At 34.9% G+C, this 18,870-nt stretch overlaps 1 protein-coding gene across 1 annotated transcript; it reads right to left on the bottom strand.

Moving 5' to 3' along the window:
- Nucleotides 1-813: 813 nt before the first annotated feature.
- On the bottom strand, nucleotides 814-17,793 carry TERB2 (telomere repeat binding bouquet formation protein 2). The gene is made up of 7 exons (XM_051977256.1): nucleotides 17,191-17,793; nucleotides 16,977-17,058; nucleotides 13,568-13,707; nucleotides 11,574-11,635; nucleotides 8,346-8,431; nucleotides 6,115-6,203; nucleotides 814-959 (listed from the first exon to the last, which is right to left on the bottom strand). Exons 1-7 carry the CDS (start codon nucleotides 17,252-17,254, stop codon nucleotides 814-816), a joined length of 669 nt encoding a protein of 222 aa, XP_051833216.1. The 5' UTR covers nucleotides 17,255-17,793.
- Between the last annotated feature and the right edge of the window lie 1,077 nt (nucleotides 17,794-18,870).

Below are 18,870 nucleotides of genomic sequence, written 5' to 3'. Positions count from 1 at the left end.
GCCTGACCCAGACATGAATAAATCTGGGTTTTTTAAAACTCTGGAAAGATCATAATAATATTAAAGAAATTACTCTAAAGAAACAAGTTTGAGAGGGTGATGGTATCAAACTAGACCATAATTATACAATATTAAGTTTAATATTTTTTATACATCAATTCCTAAACACTATTCAATTTTTAGCAAAGAAAGTAAGTCATTATTCTTTCTTTTTTTCCCTGTTTCTTTCTTTTTTGCTGAGGCAATCAGGGTTATGTGACTTGCCCAAGGTCACACAGCTAGGACTTATTAAGTGTCTGAGATCAAATTTGAACTCAGGTCCTCCTGAATTCAGGGCTGGTGCTCTATCCACTGCGCCACCTAGCTGCTCCTCATTATTATTTCTTAGTTCAAAATTTACTATAGTATTCCATAATACTGTATGTAAAATTGAATTTTCAGAAGCATGTTCATATTTATGGAGTTTAACAGCAATAAACTTATTATATAGAAATTTTAAGCCAAAAGACATACTTTTACAGAAAAGGGTAAATATAAGACTTATACTGGGATGGACATTTCAATAACAACTACAACACAAAAAAATGCGAATTTTATAATTTGTTTGGTCAATGCCACAAATTAAGGCAAAATAACTTGCTATAGAACTTCTATTATCTGACCAAAATGGTTCTAAATTTTCTAAGGAGAAAAAGTTCTAAATTGATGTTGAGGAAAAGAAAGTGTAATTTAAAGATAAGATTAGTAATATTAAACAATGCTTAATTTAGTAACATATTTTATAGAAAATAGATGAGCAGAGGATAATCCAACTTAACATTTTTTCTTCAATTTATTTTTTACAGCAGAAAAGAGGTTGATTTCTTTTTGAACATGATATGCCAAGTATCCTGAGCTTCCAGGAATGAAGTCATGTAGCTCCCCAAGGAATTTCTTCATTGTATCAATAGAGATATAACCTACAGAGGGAAAACTATATTTGAAGTGTCAGGCTTCCTTTCCTCGCCCCCCTCCCAATCTTTTTGTTCCTTTTGAGTTAGGATAAATGAAAAGTGGCTTAGAAAGGAAGGTAAGATCCCAGTTTTAGCATGAAATTGCTCAGAAAATTAGTTTAATGAAGAAGGCATGCAAATGACTATGTACAAACCAGAGAGATACTGCATAAATTGGAGATGATCAACATAGGGAAGCCCCAGCATTAAGAAGGACCAGGGAAGTGGATTTCTTTGACAAAGAGAAGATCTAAATCAGTTTCAATTGATCAGTGATGGACAGAAGCGGCTACACCCAAAGAAAGAACACTGGGAAATGAATGTAAATTGTTTGCATTTTGGTTTTTCTTCCCAGGTTATTTTTTACCTTCTGAATCCAATTTTCCCTGTGCAACAAGATAACTGTTCTGTTCTGCACACATATATTGTATCTAGGATATACTGCAACATATTTAACATGTATAGGACTGCCTGCCATCTGGGGGAGAGGTGGAGGGAGGGAGGGGAAAAGTCGGAACAGAAGAGAGTACAAGGGATAATGCTGTAAAAAATTACCCTGGCATGGGTTCTGTCAATAAAAAATTATAATTAAATTAAAAAAAAAAGGACTAGGAAAGAGTTTGAGATGGAATGTCGTTTGATGAATGGCAAGAAGGCCAGTGTCACTGGACGGCCAAGTATACAGTAGGGTATATGGTGTAAGAAAAGAGGAGAGGTAGGAAAGGAGGGGAATGAGCATTAATTAGGAGCCTACCATGGGCCAGGAACTGCTAAGCACAACAGACTCAAAACCATTTTTGGATGTGGCAAATGTGTGAATTTGCTTGCTTGACTATGCTTATTTGTTATAAGGAATGTGTTTTGGCCCTGCTAATTATTATCCCATTTCTATTCTGCCCTTTGTATTCTGGCCCTCAAAAAGACTCTCTATAGATAGATGCTTCTACTCTCTCACTCTTCTGGCCTTACCATTCCATCACCTTCATTCTCCTCCACCTCTCTGCAGCCTCAGACGCTAACTCTTCACCTTTCTCTTGGTCCTCCCCCTACTTCTCTGACCACTCCTATCTCCCTGGCTGGATCCTCTCCCAGACCCCATCCTCTCTCATCACAGGGGTCCCTCAGGATTCTATCCTCGGTCTCTTTCTCTTCTCCCTCTAAACTACTTCATTTGGGGAACTCATCAACTCCATGGCACTTAATTACTATCTTTATGCTGATGAATCTCAAGTCGACCTATCCTGCCCCAGTCTCTCTCCTGACCTCCAGTCTTGCATCTCCAACTCTAACAGACATCTTAAACTTATGTTCCAAACAGAACTCTATCTTTCCCCCTTAACTCTCTCCTCCCCATCTTCCTATACTATAGAGGGCAATACCACAGTCCCAGTCTGGATTTTTCACTTTTTCACTCCTCAGATGCAAGCTGTTGCCATGATCTGACAAATTTACCTTGGCAACATCTCTCTTATGCACCTCCTTCTCTCATCTGCCACCCCTCTAGTACAGGCCCTTATCACCACATGATTGCTTACTGCTTTCTGAGGTGAGAGGGACTATATCAAGTCTTTCCCCTTACCAATCTATTTTCCATTCAGCTACTAAAAGTGATTTTCCTAATATGCAAATCTGATCAAGTCACACCTCTCAATAAACTCCAGTGGCTCCCTATTATCTCTGGACTCAAATACAATTTTTTTCTTGGCATTTAAAGCTCATTATAATCTAGTGTAGAGGGTCAGTGGGGAAACTTGAGTGAAGTATAGAACCCTTCAGCCCAGAAGGAACCTGCTAACAATGCCTGGTTTGCTTCCCCATCTCCCCTAAGGGCTCTCATGGGGTGGTGACAATCTGTGTTGAGATAGAAGCAGAGTGATACCAGGTGGCAAACTACATAACAAGTTGTTTATGTGGTCCCACTTGCTCAGAGTTGTTTTTGTTACATTATATAAAGGGGAAAGTCCTTGGAACAAACGGACTCCATTTCCCCCCACTATTCTCGGGAGCCCACCTCATCATTTCTAAGATATATTTAATCACCCCGGGGTGGGAGTTCTAGAAAGCAATAGTACATGTTGTCACCCCAAGTTGGGGGCTCTAGAAAGGGCACAACAATCGATCCCCCTCCTCCCTTTCTAGTGTGCTTACACTTTAATCCTCAGTATGTACATTTTACTCAGTGAAATTCACTTGCTAGCTTTTGCACAAACATGACATTCTATCTCAGTTTTGGTATTTTCTCTGGTTTCTCATGCCTGGAATTCCTTCTCCTCTCTGACTACTGACCTCCTTGACTTCTTTTAAGTCCCAATTAAAATCCCATCTTCTGAGGAAGCCTTCCTTAAACCCTCTTAATTTCAGTATCTTCTCTCTGTTAATTATTTCCTATTTATCCTTTACATAGCTTGCTTTGTATATATTTGTTTGCATGTTTTCTCCTCCATTCAATGTAAGCTTCTTGAAGATAGTGAATTTTTTTTTTTTTTGATCTCTTTTGGAATCTCCCAGGGCTCAGCAGAGTGCCTGGAACATAGTAGGTGCTGAAAGTTTATTGAAAACCAAACTGAATTATTTAAGGATGGAAGGTGGAAAGCAGTGGAATTAGTGACAATGAGGGAGGAAGAAATGAAGAAAAGAAGGAAGGAAGGAAGGAAGGAAGGAAGAAAAGGAGGGAGGGAAGATGAAAAAAGGAAGGAAGGAAAAACAAAGACAGTTTTGAAATAAAAATGTTCAGTTATTACATATTGTTGTTTTAAGCAGGCTATTATAGAGGTTCACATTTGAGTGTATTCACATACATACATATAATACTTCTATTCTCTAATCAGTAAAGCAGGCCTGCTCTTGTTCCTTATACAGGACAAGAATCTTTGCCCAGGTGACTGCTCCTTCATATCTATCCATTGTGAACTCTTTCCTCATCTTTACCCCTTAGAATCTTGTCTCTCTGCCTGAAGTCTCAACTCAAGTGTCTCCTTAAACAGAAAGCTTTTCCTGGTCTCTCCCTTTCACCCTCCAAGTACTAGAGAGCCCTCTCCTCTCATTCCTTTGTCTTTACGTGTATTTTGTATTTCCCTGTTTTTAAGTGTCATTTCCCCCAAAAGAATGTGAGCATCTTCAGGACAGGGACTAGATCTCTCTCTTTCTTTTTATCATTGTATCTCTAACACATTGTAAGCATCTGTAAATGCTTGTTCTTTGACTGAATGATCAAAGAACCATAACTTGCCAATGAAGAAATTAAAAGCACCTAACTAAAAGCTCTTTCCAATTCCCTTTCCCACTCCCAAAAGTGGATTTTTAAAAAATTGAATATAAAAATACAAATGTAAGGAGGTGAAGAATTATTTGTTAATGTATACATGCATAAAAACAAGAAACAGTTATTTTTCCTTCAAACCCATAAACAATAATAACAATAGTAATAATAACAACAATAATAATAGCATTTGATCCTCACAACAATCCTAGAGCATTATTGTCCCCATTTTACACATGAGGAAACTGAGGCACCAAGAGGTTGTGAATTGCTAAGGATCATACTGTTAGTAAGTGTTTGAGGCTGGATTTGAACTCAGATCTTCCTGACTCCAAATTCAACATTCTATTTACGCTATCATATAGATAACTCTGGGCTGAATAAAATAATTGGATTTATGTCTCTGTGTGACAGCCAACTATTTTCTAGAATTATATTTGACTTTATTTTTAGTGGCAGAGATGGTGATGGTGGTATGGGGGATGTGTTGGGAAAGGGGTAATAGCTCAGATCTTCTCTTTATCCAGCAATAAAGAATGAGGTATAGTAGCACATGTCTAAATCTTACTTCATGTCTTAATTAAAACATCAATATTGATTTCTTTTATCGATCTTTCTTTAGATATAATTTATCACCTTTGCACATCCAGGAAGCCAAGATTTTCTAAGCCAACCAATTCTACTGACAATATTTTTTCTTTTTTTTTTTTAATAAATGCAGTATCATGGAAGAGCATGGCTACCATTAGACTATGCTACCTTCCATAAACAGAAACAAGAGAACAATTTCCATGACAACCACAATTGTGAAATGTAAAACAATTCTGAAAAAAATATAGAACTCTGATCAGTATGGGGACCAATTACAATTTCAGGAGACAGATGATGAAGTACAGCACATGCTTTTTGGTAAAAAGGTTATATGGAAAGGGTGTAGAATGAGACATACATTTTCAGATATGGCTGATTTGTTGAATTGTTTTGCTTGACTATTGCTTACCATTGTAATAAGAGATGGCTTCTTTAGGGTGAGAAGGGAGTGATTTGGTAGGTAGTAATAAAGATACAAAAAAAGCAAAGAAAATAGCAATCAAAAATATTTTAAAAGTGCTCAGAAGAAAAAAATTCAGAAGAGAACACAAAGCAATTTTGTCACTGTATTAAATTCAATTATGTTTTTTAAAAACTGTATAGAACAAATTCAGTGTCATATACAATCCTCTTTTTTGTTCTTTGTATACTGAAATGTTTATGTTAAGTTCACAATAAAAAATTTAAATCTGAAAAAAAATTAATGTACCCACTTAACCCTATTTATTCACTATTTCCCCTTTCTCAATAGTATGATCCTATCAGTTACTATTTGAAGTTGGCTTTGGGAGCTGCTGGCTTCTATTTCTTCCACAATCTGGGTTTCTTGCGAAGTTATCTGGAGTGATAGATAGTATAAGGAAAACCTAGGTTCTTTCTCCATGTTATGATCTCTCAGGTAACTCTCTGAGACTATAAGCTACAAAACAGTTCACACTTGCACAGATAGAGGGAATTGTATTTCCTCACCAGAAATTTTCCACATCAAAGAAATCACAGGTCTGAACCAAAAAAACCTCAATTATTACTGCCTATTGTTAGTTAATTAATACTATTAATTATCAACTAAGTATAGCATCTGAGTAGGAATTATGCTCCCTGGCCTCCATTTCTATGACTGAAAGATAATGGGCTTGATTTGCCAAGTTACTGATGCATTATATTATATTTTATTCCTACAACTTAATCACTTGTATCTTCTCTATAGAAATCTGTTTAAACTTTTCTTTCTTTCTTTTTTTTTTTTTTTTTTTTTTTTTTTTTTTTTTTTACCTGTTACCATGTTATTCACCGGATAATTCTGAAGAGGATAATACAGTTGTTTTCCTGTAACTGGAGTCCTTGAGAAATGGTTTTTTGTGCTGCAAAATGAAATATACAGGTCAAAGCCCGATAGGTTACAATTTGTATTTCTTTTTCTGGATTCTACTCAGACTTAAAAACAAAACAAAACTATAACACTATTTAAATTTAACATATGGTAGCTTCAGTGTCTCATTGTTCTGAACCTAGGTCTTATTGAGCAAAACAATATTTATGTATAATCTTTTGTGTTCCTAACAATCATTCTTACAAAGTTAAGAGTTAAAAGAAGTACTTTTTTGGTTCATGAGATATTTAGCTCCATACTCTTAAAAGTTTACTTGGAATGTCTTAAATAAAAGAGTTAGTTCATTTTTCCATGCAATTTTACGCAAAGGATTAATGCCAAATATTCCAAAAAGAAGGCAGGGACGATAAATACACTTCAAAAATTGTTGCATATTTTATAATAAAAACATAAAAGAGCAAACTTATTCAGCATTCATTAATGAGATCTTTATTAATTAGCATCTCCATGCATCATTACCCTAATAATTTCAAGATTCTGAATAAGATTTTAAAATGTCTTTTGACATTTTAAACAAATTTTAAAATTATGGTGAATGTATTTTTTGTCTTGTATATTTAACTGAATTCTAATACTTTCAAAAACTAAATAACTTACAAATGCTTATTCTTTATTAACAAGGACACACTCTCATTCCAGATAAAATAATTTGTTCCTTTTGGAACAAGAATGTCCTTCCTTTAATGAGTTTCTTTTCAATGGAAGTTCTGAAAATCAACTAAAAATTCCATGAATCTGACCATAGTAATACAAATATAAAAATGTAATTAAAAAGCTAGTCTTCCCACAATGAAAAACGCTATCCAGCTCCATAAAGAGAATTAATGAACTTTGAATACTGACTGAAGCATTGTTTTTAAACTTTATTTTTCTTGTTTAGGTATATTTGTTTCCTTTTACAACATTCACATGTATAAAATTCACTATCATATTGCTTGCCTTCTCAAGGAATAGTGGAAGGGCAAAAGGAAGGATGAGAATTTGGAACTCAAATTTTAAAAAATAAATGTTAAAATTTTTTTCAATGTAATTGAGAGATGTTTGATGAAATAAATCAAAACATTAACATTTGTAAAAGAAAAAAGATTAGTAGTCTTGAAATATATTAAGGAATATTAAATGGCTAAAAATAGGATTCATTTAAATTCCTCCAAGAATAAATAACATTGCTCATAGAAAATGGGAACCACAGGTATTTGTTTCCCAACAACTAAAACATTTGCAAAATTATCAGCTAATTCAAGCAAAATAAATTTCTCTTCGGCTGTAACAATAAAAGTCAGAATGGCCTCCTCACAAATCTTTTCCTCTTGGTAAATTCTTGGGATCTGAGACTTTTTGGAGCGTAACTACAATCCAGATTTTATTTGTGCTGCAACTGTGCCCTCTGGTGATTTCACACCAAATAGCTTTATGTAGAGACTAATTTTGGGGAAAAGCAGTTGAGTTGCAGAATCAAGACCTGAAGACAGCGTCTTTGCTTCCTTCCTTACTTGGGCTACTGCTTACCTAATTATTCCTCTTAAATTCTTAAAAATTACATTTATTTTCTCTTCTGATTATGCCTTTTTTTTTCCTTTCTCCCCTACTAGAATTATTGCAGTTTCTCTCTCCTATTGACTTCTCCCAAACAGGCTTTGACACTGAGCCCTTTTTAAAATTAGTCAAAAGGAGAATCAAACTTAATGATCCCAATAAGCAAGAGAACAATGGGTAGGAGCTGGGCTATAAGTAAGATGGTATTTTGGTAGTGTCTAAGCTTCAAAATATGACATCTCCATTTAAAAACAAATAAAGATCTAGTTTATTTCCTAATTCTTATTTTTTTAACTGACAATTCTATGCTACAATCTTGTATCCTAATGAAACTTTTCAGCTCCATAATACAGCATGCTTGTTGAATAAATGAATCGAAGAAATACAGAAAATTAAATTTTATAGTTGTACTATTAGTCTTTCAGTAATTTATCTAGACATTCAAGAAATAAATGATTGTAAATTGCATCCTCCATTCACCATTCCACTCCCTATAACTTCAAGGATTAAAAGTTGGATCACTGATTTGTATTTTTAAAATAATCATCTCAATAATAAGTAGTGACAAATATAATACCTTATGTATATATCTTTTTCAGGTTGTCTTGATAATTCAGTATTTTTCCTGAGATTCTTTATTTCACTTGGCTTTACCTCATTGGGCTGTGGATAGACAAATAAGTTTTGTAAAAAGACAATTCACAGATGACTTAACTACTATGCATTCTTAAACAAAAGTAAGATGTTTTTATTTAACATGTATTGGTCTACTTGCCATCTGAGGGAGGGGATAGGGGGAAGGAGGGGAAAAATTGGAACAAAAGATTTTGCAACTGTCAATGCTGAAAAATTACACATGCATATATCTTGTAAATAAAAAGCTGTAATTTAAAAAAAAAAGGAAAAAAAAGTAAATCAGAAAAAAGTAAAATGTTTTAAATAAAAAATCTAATTCATAACTTTATGAGAATGCCCCCTATAACATCCCGGAAAGTAGTCACCCAGTCTTTACCAAAAACCTTCAATAGGGAGAATCTATTACTATCTCTACGGGCAATCCATTCTATTCTTTTTGTTAGAAAATGTTGACTTTTCTAATCAAGCCTAAATTTGCCTCTTTGAACCTTCCACCTAGCATTTCTAGTTTCTCCCTTTGGGGCTAAGCAGAACAAATCTAGTCTGTTTTCCACCTGACAACACTTCAACTATTTGACTGCTATCACATCTTCTCTATGACTATTTTATTCCCATTTAAACATGCCCGACTCTTTCCTCATATGGCATAATCTTGAGGTATCATCACTATCCTTAATATTCTCCTCTAATTAAGGTGCAATTTGCCAGTCCTACCTAAAAAAGCAGGACCTGCAATAGAAAATGTAATCTAAAAATAATCTGACCAGCGCAGAGTATATATAGCAGGGCTGTCCCTTCCCTAGCTCTGTATTCTCTCACTTCAATTAATAAAGCCCCAACTTACACTAGCTTTCTTGGCTATTATCTCAAAGTGTTGACTCATATTGAATCTGCAATCTCCAAGAATTTTCAAATCTTTTTCAGATGAATTATTGTTTAGCTGTGCCATCTCTAATTTATGAAGTTGATTTTTTTGAACCTAAATATAAAATGTAACATTTACCTCATTAAAATTCAAAACCTTTGTGTGTTTTTTAGGGGGGGAGTCTGTTTTTTTCATTAGTTAAGGAGGAGCATAATGGGAGAGAGAAATTAATTTTTAAAAACAAAAAAGGGGTATTTATGATAGGATGCTTCACACTAATTTCTATATAATTTATTGCTATGCATTGGTGTTGCTATAAATGAAAAATCAGGCATTGCCAAAGAGGAATGATAAAAATATTTTACATATTTTGTTACTAAAAATAATATTTTAATGCACACTGCCTTAATGAGATATAATTTTTATAGATATTACTGATATTGAGACTGGATAGGGAGTACTTATTGAAAAAAAAGTGTTAAGAGCATAGGATGTAATGTTAAGTGGACCTCATTTGTACTTTTAAATTACTACAATGCTAAGAAACATAGGCAATGTAATAATATAAAAAGAGATTTAAGTGAGACAAAATCTTTTTATATCTTAACTCTCTTATTCAATACATTAGCTCTCCCACTCTGTTTTGTTAATCTGCAAATCTGATAAGCACATCATTTTATACCTTAAACAAATCACTGATAAGAATTTTCATCATTAAGAACCAGGCACAAATCCATGAAGCATTCAACTTGATGTGTCCTTTCAATCTGACATAGAACAATTAATGTTTACTCTTTGGGCCCAATCATTCAACCAAATCTGAACTCTCCTAGCTGTATTATCTGAAACAAATCTCTCCATTTCTTCCAAAAGAACAGCATTAAAGACTTTTTAAAATATGTTGCTACAATCTAAGCAAACCCATCTAATCCTCTTAATCTACTAGACTAATTCAAAAAGGAAGTAAAATTAATGTGATATAATTATATATATACATATATAATGTGATATGGTTCTTAATGAATCCATGCTAGCTTTCTGTAATCATAACTTCCTTGTCTAGATATTCACTAATCATCCCTTTATTAATAATTCTTAGAAATCTAGTTGGAATCAAAGGTAAACTGTGCTTTGGTTTTGCTTAAAGGAGGATTCCACTGGGAGACGACTGAATTAGCAAATGACTAAGATTAAAAATTTTTTTTGCCTCAGTAAAACATTAATTTTTTTAAAAAAATTTAATTTAATTTTTTAATACAAAGGCAACAATTTCAAAAAATCAAACAGGGTTTTTATTTTTATTTTTTTTAATGCACACAAATAAAGAAAATTAGATAGGCATTACCAAATGAAAAACAATGGGGTTGGGGGTAGGTTGAGGAAAGCCAACAAATAAAAATAAGTGCAAAAAATGTAAAATTGTTACAGTATTATTATGATTAAATCAGTCTGAAGTTGGTAGAAAATTTAGCTAATTTTTACTTTTTGCACGCAAAAAAGTGCCATCCATCCACCACATACAATTTCCATCTACTACCTACAATTTATGAGGTAGAGTTGCAAAGAATATAATAGTAGAGTTACTGGGATTATATAAGTATTCCTCACTTAGTGGAATAAATATGATCACATTTTAGATTCTCTTGTATATAATTTTTTGCATTTACATAAATCTACACAACTACCATAACAGAGCAGCTGATTAATTATGTAATAATAATAAGCACTTTTAATTTCATTTAGCTCAATAATGGCAACAGCTCACATATTTAATCATCATATTATTTTGTTTTTCTGAAATACTTTTTAAAATTTCTTTTTATTCTTTATTATAAGAAACATATCCCTGGATAGGAAAGTGAGAATGAACATACTTAAAAATTAAATCTATATAAAAATAACCTAGGCAGCTAGGTAACACAGTGAATATAGCTCTAGGCCTAGCGTCAGGAAGATCTGAGTTTTAATATAGTCTTTAAACACTTATCAACTACTGAATAAATTACTTAACCTCTGTTTTCTTCAGTTTCTACAACTTAAAATGTGGATAATAATGGCACCCATCTTCCAGGATCAAATAAGATAATATTTGTAAAAAGCTTAGCACATTGCCCTGGACATAGTAAGTCTTATATAAATTCTAGCTGTGACTTTTACTATTATTATTGTCATCATTATCACCATCTTTAAGATAATAAATGAAAAATGTTCCTGAGATTGGTTTCCAAAATAAAACAATTAATCATTACTCTCTTCCAAAAGTACAAAAAGGTGCCTGTCAAAGTAACAATCATTTATTCTTACCTTCTCTGTCATCACATGATTGTTTTGCTCCCAAATAAAATTACCAATTTTTTTTCTTATTTCTGTAGTAAAAAAGAATAAATGGTATTCAGAAAAACCATTTTTAAATTTGACATCATAGAATGTTTAAGAACTTTGCCTGATCTTCCAATTTGTAGAATTTGTAGGGTAAACAGATTTGAAAATGTAGGATCAACAAGATTACAATTTTTAAAAAAAAGATTACAGAGGTTTAAATTTCATATTTGCTTCTAAAGTACTCCCAGACTGAATGAAGATTTGGGGGATCAATTCTGGGATCACATTGATTCTCATCAAATGTTTGAGTAAAAAGCAGTTATCATGCTATTTTAATATAACTGTGACTAAGAACAATGAATGATACAACATAATTTCCTTTTACATTTTTGAGATAGTCTAATCAGATTTGGCCAAGTGGGAAAACAGAGGGAAAACATGTAGGCAGAAATTGCTAGAGTGAATGGATTATTCTGTAGATGTTGTTAACACCAAAGAACTGATTAACCTACATGTGTTTCCTTATCTATTCTACTCATGACAAGTGCTTGAGATCTGCTTGCTATAAATTTGAGATCTGTTTGCTATAAATTTGCTAAGAGCTCCTTTTTAAAATTTAATCATTACTAAGTATAAAATCCTTTGTGTTTAGGTACTATTCATGGTCAGTCTAAAGTTCTAAAAGAACTGGCCAGCAGCTCCTGGTTGAATTTCATATATGCCATGACATATCTAAGTCAGAACAAAAAGGACCTAGGAGGGTATGTCACTGAAAGGCACAGATTCTCAATATATATTTTATCTTTGTGTAATAAATTAAAAAATAAATTTCCTCTGAGCATTGGCTTCCTCAAATCCATTATTCAATTGCTGTAAAATTTTAAAAGCAATAGTAACTGAATAAATAAATGTACAGATACAGATATGTATGCATGTATAGCTTAGAAGAGAAAATATTAAGCCTTACCCAAGAAATACTCTCTGAAAAAATAAGAATAAACCAAATAAAAATCAATCACTGTGAGAAAGCAAAAAATAGAACAAAACAACTGAAAGAAAATAGAAGAAAATGTAAGATATCTGAGATTAACAACAAAAAACTTAGAAAACAGAAAAGAGTTAATTTAAGAATCATGTGATTCTCTGAAAACTATGATTTTTAACAGCCTAGATACTCTATTTCAAGATTTATATGAATTGATGTAAAATGAAATGAGCAGAGCAGAATAAAATACAGTAACAGCAATATTGTATGATTAACTGTGTATAACTTAGCTATTCTCAGCAATACAATGACCCAAGACATTTCTGAAGGATTTATGATGAAAATGCTATCCACTTCCAAGAAAGAGTGATAGAGTTTGAATATAGATTGAAGCATATTTTATTTTTTTAACTTTATTATTCTTGATTTTTTTGGTCTGAATTTTCTTTTACAACATGGCTAATATGGAAATGTTTTGCATGATTGCACATGTATAATCAAATTGCTTGATTTCTTAAGAAGGTAAGGTAGATAAAAAAGAAGAGAAAATAGAACTCAAAAGTTATTTTAAAATTAATGTTATGTATTGGTCTACCTGCCATAGGGGGAGGGAGGGAGGGGAAGGAGGGGAAAAATGGAACAAAAGGTTTTGCAATTGTCAATGCTGAAAAATTACCCATGCATATATCTTGTAAATAAAAAGCTATAAAAATTAATGTTAAAATTTTTTGCTTACATGTAATTGAAAAAAAAATTGAATATAAAATTAAAAAAATAAGCAGTATCATATCTTGTGTATAAGGAAAAGCTTTCTTGCAATAAGATGGGAGAATAAAATTTAGTGATGAATGTAGCAGAAAACAGTGTAAAAGAAGGAGATGTAGAAAAGTTGCAATTTAAAACACATTGCAGTTAAGAAATTGGTTTTGGGTGAGTAATTGTACTTGTTGAAATGTTGTAATACCGTTATACACTTTTTACTTTTCCTAACCTTTTTGCAGGCAGGCAGGTGGAAGGACATAGTGACCCAAAGACACTGTATTTTTCATATCAGCATTCGCTATTGCAGAAAGATAATAAGCATGGAATACTGTAGCATTGTCTTCCATGTAATCAAAGCTTTGATATATTCTAGGAGAAAAAAGGGAAATATTTTAATTTGCAAAACAAACATTAAAACATTTAATATCTTAGTCAATTTGAGAAAAGATCTGATAAATAGAAGAGAAAGGTGAAATGATTTGTTTAAACTCAAACTTCAATCCTTGAAAAGATAAGGATGACACACTTCAGGGGAAGGAGAAAGAAGTAAGCTATTGAGTCCACACAGAGAATTTAATCATGAAGCTATTCAAACATTTTGTATGTTTTTTTTCCCTTGGGTGTTTTCCCCCTTGCTCACGGATGAAAGAAAACCTTGATGGCCTTCTACACCCACAAGCTTTGTAACTGAGACAGCTTTCAATTTTGAAACTTGATGTGATGGAAAATTCTCCTGTCTGCTCTTGATCTCACTCCTCCTAAATCCATTCTTTGTCTTTATTACTATTTTCTCAGGTCATCAATCACAGCCTCACTTTTTTTCTTCCTTCTAAATTTCAACCTTTAGATAACCAATTCAGTTTTAGACTTGCCTATGACCAGTGAGTCATACACAGAGTCTTAGAATTACTGTTAAAAGAAATCTCAGAACCCCTTTATCCTGGACCCCTAATTATACAGAAGAAGAAATTGAAGGCCAGGAGTCTAAGTGACTTCCTCAAATCATACATACACACAACTATTAGAGGCTATAGGTTGTTACTTCACATCCCCTTACAAATAATGGATTATTTTTGCTTTCTATCTTCCTATTCAGACTCACTGCTTCTAGTTCAAAGTCTTTGATAACACAGACTCCTTCTACCTTTACAATCTTTTCAGACCTTATTCTGCCACTTTTTGATCCAGTGCCATTAACTTCCTGGCCATTCCATGAACAGGACACCCTCCACAGGCATTTTCTCTGGTTGTCCCCTGCATCTGAAATGCTCTCCCTCCTCTATTCTTGACTACTGAACTCAACTAAGCTCACCTTCTATAGTAAGCCTTTCTCAACCTTTCTCAATTTTAGTGCCTTCCCTCTCTTAATTATTTCCTATTTATCCTGTATGTAGCTGTAAATATCTGTTTGTTCATTTATCCATCATATCATGAACTCCTTCAGGGCAGAGATTGTCTGTCTTCTTTTTTGTATCCCCAGTATTTAGCATACTTGGTAAATAGTAGGTGTTTCATAAATACTTGATATAGATTGATTGATATAGATATATACATATATCTAATATATGTATCTATATGTATATGTATAATTGTACATTTACAATTGTATATGTGTACAATATATGCATATATATGACATATCTATATCTATACACACACACACACACACACACACACACACACTGCTGGAGGAACTCACAACTCTGCCAAATGGATCCACTGTAAATTTATATTCTCCAGTCATAATGAGGCTTCCACTGTTTTAATTTTTCATGAGTTTTCCTTAAATGACTCCACCATATTCTCCACAGAGGATATTTTAAACCTTCTATTTTAAAGCCACTTCCAATTTTCCTCCCACCTACTAAGAACCTTGCTTCATTCTCAAAAAAAAAAAAAAAAAAAAAATTAGAGCTCCCTCTCCTTTCCAATTTCACATTTAAATCATCTCATCATCACCCTACTATCTCTCCTCCATTGCTGTTTTGGATAAGACAGTTCTTCTCATTGACAAGGCCGACCCCTCTGATTGTGTGTTTTACCTCTTGTGTCTCCCTCAATGGATGGCCATCCGGTACTGGATAATTTTCTTTCCTGAATTTTTATGGTTCTCCTCCTACCTGTCTGATAAGATAGTTCTCAGTTCCCCTTTCAAGATCATCAACCATGTCTCTTCTCTTATTGGTGACTGTACCTCAGATCTTTCCTGAACCCTCTCATCTTTCCTTCCTATGATACTCTGTCAATAATAGCAGCAGTTTTCATAAATTCAACTATTATGTCTAAAATGGTTATCCTTCATTCTCGAAGAGGACTAGAATGACATCACTATGTTAGAGTTGAGTTACAGTGTGTCACACTGTACTTGATCAGACTACATTCAGCTTAGAATGTTCTGCCATAAGTAAAATACAAATATTCCCTATGAACATTTGGGGTGGCTCCTCTAACTTTGTGCATCTTGAGTTTCTTCTGAGCTAATTCAATTCTGCTTTGCCTATCAGATCAATTATTTCCCAATGTCTATCGAATGTCCTCTCAGAAACAGCAAATCTTCCCTCTTTAGATCCCAACATTCTTTTAACCACCTAGGTTCATAGGAGCCATACTTATCTATCTCTAATCCAAAACCAAGTCTCATCAATCCTATCTCCTCAATAACTCTAAAATCCAATTCTTTATCTCTATTCACACAACCACCCAAATTAGGACCTTAATCATTTCTCACCTACCCCATTAGATTGTAGCTTCCTTAACTGGCCTTCCACCATACAGACTTCCCCTCCCACCAAGGTAGCTTTGATTTAGTTGAGGTCTCCGTCAACTCTGGATGTCATATACCACAATTTACCCAGCCATTCTCCAACTGATGGGCATCCATCAGTTTCCAATTTCTGGCCACTACAAACAGGGCTGCCGCAAACATTCTTGTACATTCAGGTCCCTTTCCCTTCTTTAGTATCTCTTTGGGGTATAAGGCCAGTAGTAACACTTCTGGACCAAAGGGTATGCACATTTTGAAAACTTTTTGAGCACAGTTCCAAATCGCTCTCTAGAACGGCTGGATGTATTTACAATTTACCTTCTGGATGTCAAAGGACTTCCAAGTGCCCCCAGTTTAAAGTACAAACTCCTTTGTTCTAAATGACATCTCATTCTTTAAAGGTAGAATACTCATTTTTTTCTCAATTAAATACTGGAGCCCCTAGCTTTCTTTAGGGCTCAGCCCATACCCTTTCGTTCTAAAGTCTGTTACTTATTTCCCCCAGTTAATAGTGAAGTCTTTCCCTCTTTCCTTCTCTCATAACTATGTATTTATGAGTGAATATGTTGCATTCTTCAGTAGAACGTAAGCTTCGTGAGGGTAGGAACTCTCACTTCTGCTTTTGGGTCCTCTGACTCTATTAAGATTTCCGGAATATAGGAATGCTTAATAAATGCATACTGATTGGATGAACCGTCAGCTATACTGCTCCATGAGAATCTCTGTATAACTGCATGGCCCTGGGCCTCAGTTCGCTCGTCGGTCAGGTGGTTTGCCAACCCCAGAGTGAGAGGCGGAGCGCATTTAGGCACACAAGTCTGCAGAGCAAAGATGGCAAAGAGCCACGTGGTTAGCTGCCCACGCGCAGGGATACCTCATAGTGTCAGGGTGCGAGGCGTCACAGCTGAACAGAAAGTCCGCCTCCCGAGCGTTGCAGATCACTCCGCCTTGGGCCACTGTGAAGAGAGTGGGTGTCAGTGTGAGGAGAAAGGCTGCAGAGCCCTCACCCGTACCTCCCGGATTCCCAGGTCCCCCACGGGGGTGGGACAGTAGAGCCTGGCAAGTCCGCAAGGCCGAAAGTCCCCTACCCCAGAGCTCCTGCAGATCCTGGCTCACGCTTCGGCAAAACCAGGCTCGCTGGCCCCGGAACATGCCGCTGTCGGCGACCGTCTTCCCGCGAACTCTGCGCGCGAGCCCCCTCTGAGCTCGTTGATTGGTCTCCGCGAGTTCGTTGATTGGTCCCCGCGACTCAGGGGGCGGGAGGGAGGCGGGCGGCGGGCCTCCAACCTTGAGGGGCTGGAACCTGCTTGTGGCTCACCTTTAACCTTCACATGAAGGCTGTTGATAAGTCTTATCTGACTTACCTAAAGAGACCCACGGTCCGAACTTCGGAGTCATTTAGGCCATCCCACTAAAGTGACAGATAAAGAAACAGGCCTTGATCGAACCTGGTCACATTACTCCAAATCTGAGACTAGGTAGGTGCTAGGCCCCCAGGTCCTTTCTTGATCCCTTGCTTTTAATGAGTTTACAATAAATTAGTAGGCAACCGTTAGAGAACAATGACCTTAAAATCAATTGATAGGTTGTGCAAGTCCATTAGGATTTCAGAGAATGGGATTCAGAATACTCCAAAAGCCAATACGTTGCTCTGGCCTTCCTGATTATTCCAGCATGCATTAAAGTCATTTATTTGTTTTTCATGTACCTTCCTCTTACTGTATATTCAGTCTTCTAACAAGCATCCACTATATGTATGCCAGGCATTTACTGTTCTTGAATTCATAGAGAGTTTGGAACTTGAGATGGGTCAGAGAAAGAAAAGAAAGTCTATGTTGAAATTAGAATAGTAATTAGGAATGAGATTACTGACCTGCCTAGACAAAGGATTGATGATGGGTAGTGATAATAGCTCATTTCGCTATAGTATTTTAAAGCTTTATAAAAAGCAAACCTTGATAGATGGTACTGATTTGATCCTTACAACAACCCAGTGAGGTAAGTCTTGATGTTACTTCCATTTTGGGTAATTGATTTATAAACAGGAGGCAGAATATTAATTGAATAGAGTCCCATAGCTAGGAAGTAGCTGAAGTATTTGAACACTAGGCAATATGCAAAGACAACCTCTGCTGTCCTGATTCCCAAGTCCAGCTTCCTAGCTGTTATACCATAATGTAATGGGATAATAGTAATCTGGAAGAGGAATTTAGATTTGATGGATTAAGCTATTAGATTTATAGTAATATGATCAAATCTCTGCTTTCATTTGAGAGAAAGATTATTGTCCAGCACACTATATTGAAGCCTCTTTAAGTACTCTGGGTATGAGAGCCTGGACTAGAAGGATGGGAGCAGAATGAAGAGAAACATTTGATCTTAAAAATATTTTAAAGGAATCTTGGATAAAGAGGATGAAATAGAGGGAAAAGGCCAAGGTGATCTTAGGATTCCAAAGTTTCTAGTCTAGGGCTAGAATAAAAATAATGCCATTGACAGTGAGAGAATCTGTTTGGTGTTAAACATATGGAGAGAGATGACTTTGGTTTTGAATATGTTGTTTCAATGAAGTGATATTTGGGAACAGCTTTCTAGACCAGTGATGTCAGATTCAAATATAAAGGAATCCCTTCGGAAAAAGAGACTTCCGGCTAAGATGGCGGAGAGGAAGCACACTCCTGTGTAACCTCCATGTTTTTCTCTCACTATCCATTGCATTTCATGCCTCTGAATTAATGCTCGACTGAAAAAAAAACATACAATTACTT

Source organism: Antechinus flavipes, chromosome 2 (assembly GCF_016432865.1).
Source record: "Antechinus flavipes isolate AdamAnt ecotype Samford, QLD, Australia chromosome 2, AdamAnt_v2, whole genome shotgun sequence".
In the NCBI taxonomy this organism is placed as follows: Eukaryota; Metazoa; Chordata; class Mammalia; order Dasyuromorphia; family Dasyuridae; genus Antechinus; species Antechinus flavipes.
The sequence above is the reverse complement of the archived record's forward strand: the minus strand, read 5'-3'. Positions and strand labels throughout refer to the sequence as shown.